This window comes from Apaloderma vittatum, unplaced genomic scaffold (assembly GCF_000703405.1).
Source record: "Apaloderma vittatum isolate BGI_N311 unplaced genomic scaffold, ASM70340v1 scaffold38324, whole genome shotgun sequence".
Taxonomy (NCBI): Eukaryota; Metazoa; Chordata; class Aves; order Trogoniformes; family Trogonidae; genus Apaloderma; species Apaloderma vittatum.
In genome coordinates, this window is record NW_009711634.1 from 368 (window position 1) to 1,562 (window position 1,195).

The 1,195-nt window shown below is 56.3% G+C and overlaps 1 protein-coding gene across 1 annotated transcript in view; it reads left to right on the top strand.

Annotated features, from left to right (window-relative positions):
* The window catches only part of RPL27 (ribosomal protein L27), a gene marked incomplete at its 5' end in the record, with an annotated part of 1,103 nt that extends 364 nt beyond the window's left edge, over positions 1-739 (top strand). Inside the window, 2 exons of the mRNA XM_009867694.1 lie at positions 301-411; positions 653-739. Of these exons, the coding sequence (XP_009865996.1) occupies positions 301-411; positions 653-701 (160 nt within the window). The remainder of the gene's footprint in view (positions 1-300; positions 412-652) is intronic.
* Positions 740-1,195: the final 456 nt, after the last annotated feature.

The following is a 1,195-nucleotide window of genomic DNA, read 5'->3' on the forward strand; positions in this document are numbered from 1 at the left end:
TGCAGCCCGGTGACATTTCTTCCCTTCCCTTGGAGCTGCTGCTGGTGCAGGTTGCCACATGCGGCATGATGGATGGAGCTGCTTCGCCCTCGTGAAGCATGCGGCTGTTTCCTCTGTAGGCCAAGTTAAATGTCTCTGGGTGCTGCAGTGGTTTGGGCATTTTCTGGACTGAGAAGGCTTCAGGTGTTGCAGAGGCTTAACCTGGTGTCGTCTGCATTTAACTGGTGTGGGCTACCTGCTGCAATTTCACCCTGGTGCAGGTACTGCAGCTCTTATGACCGTCACTGCTCTCATGCCCAGGTATTCTGTTGACATTCCTCTGGATAAAACCGTGGTCAATAAGGATGTGTTCAGGGACCCCGCGCTGAAACGCAAAGCGAGACGTGAAGCCAAGGTGAAATTTGAGGAGAGGTGAGTTGGAAGCTCGTCTTTTCTGTTCAGAAGCTGCTCTGCAGCCTTGACGGGATGCGGGGGTCTGGTGGGCACTGGGTTTAGTTGCAGCCCAGGCTGCAGAGCACGGGGGAATCGCTCTGGGTGAGCCAAACGCTGCGCCCTGCCAGTGCCGGGGGATCCTGACGCCTCGGGTACGGGTCTCGTGCTGTTGCCTGCTGCTGCCGACCAGTCTCTAACAAGTTGTGTTCCTCTCGTTCAGGTACAAGACAGGCAAGAATAAGTGGTTCTTCCAGAAGCTGCGATTCTAAAGGTGTAACAAGGTTGCATCAATAAATGTTTATTAAAAGCCACTTTGTTTTGCTGTATGAAAAACAAACCCAAAAATCCATGCTAGGCCTTTTTCCCTGGGTTGTGGCTGCTGTTCCTCCCTGTGTCTGTAAGAGCTGGGGAAGCGGGCACAGCTTGGGCAAGCTGCAGCGGGTCTGGGAGAGCTGTCACCGCTCCAGCCTGACCTCGGGCACTGCCACTCAGCTGTGGGGCAGAGGCACTGCTGCCCCTCCTGCGGCTGGAGGGCGATGGACCCCGGTGCTGCCTTCCCAAACAGGTGATCCCGGTGAGGGCGTGTAGTTCGTTCCAGGTGTCTGGTGCTCGATGCGGGTTGACTTGTGCGATGACATGGTGTGATGAAGTTTGGGGTGACGTTTATGAGTGCCCTTTATCCTTGCGATGCTGGTGACGGCCCGAGGAGCAGAGTGGGGCTTGGGCTGTGGGAGCAGTGGTGAGCCCGTGGGGCAGGAGGGGA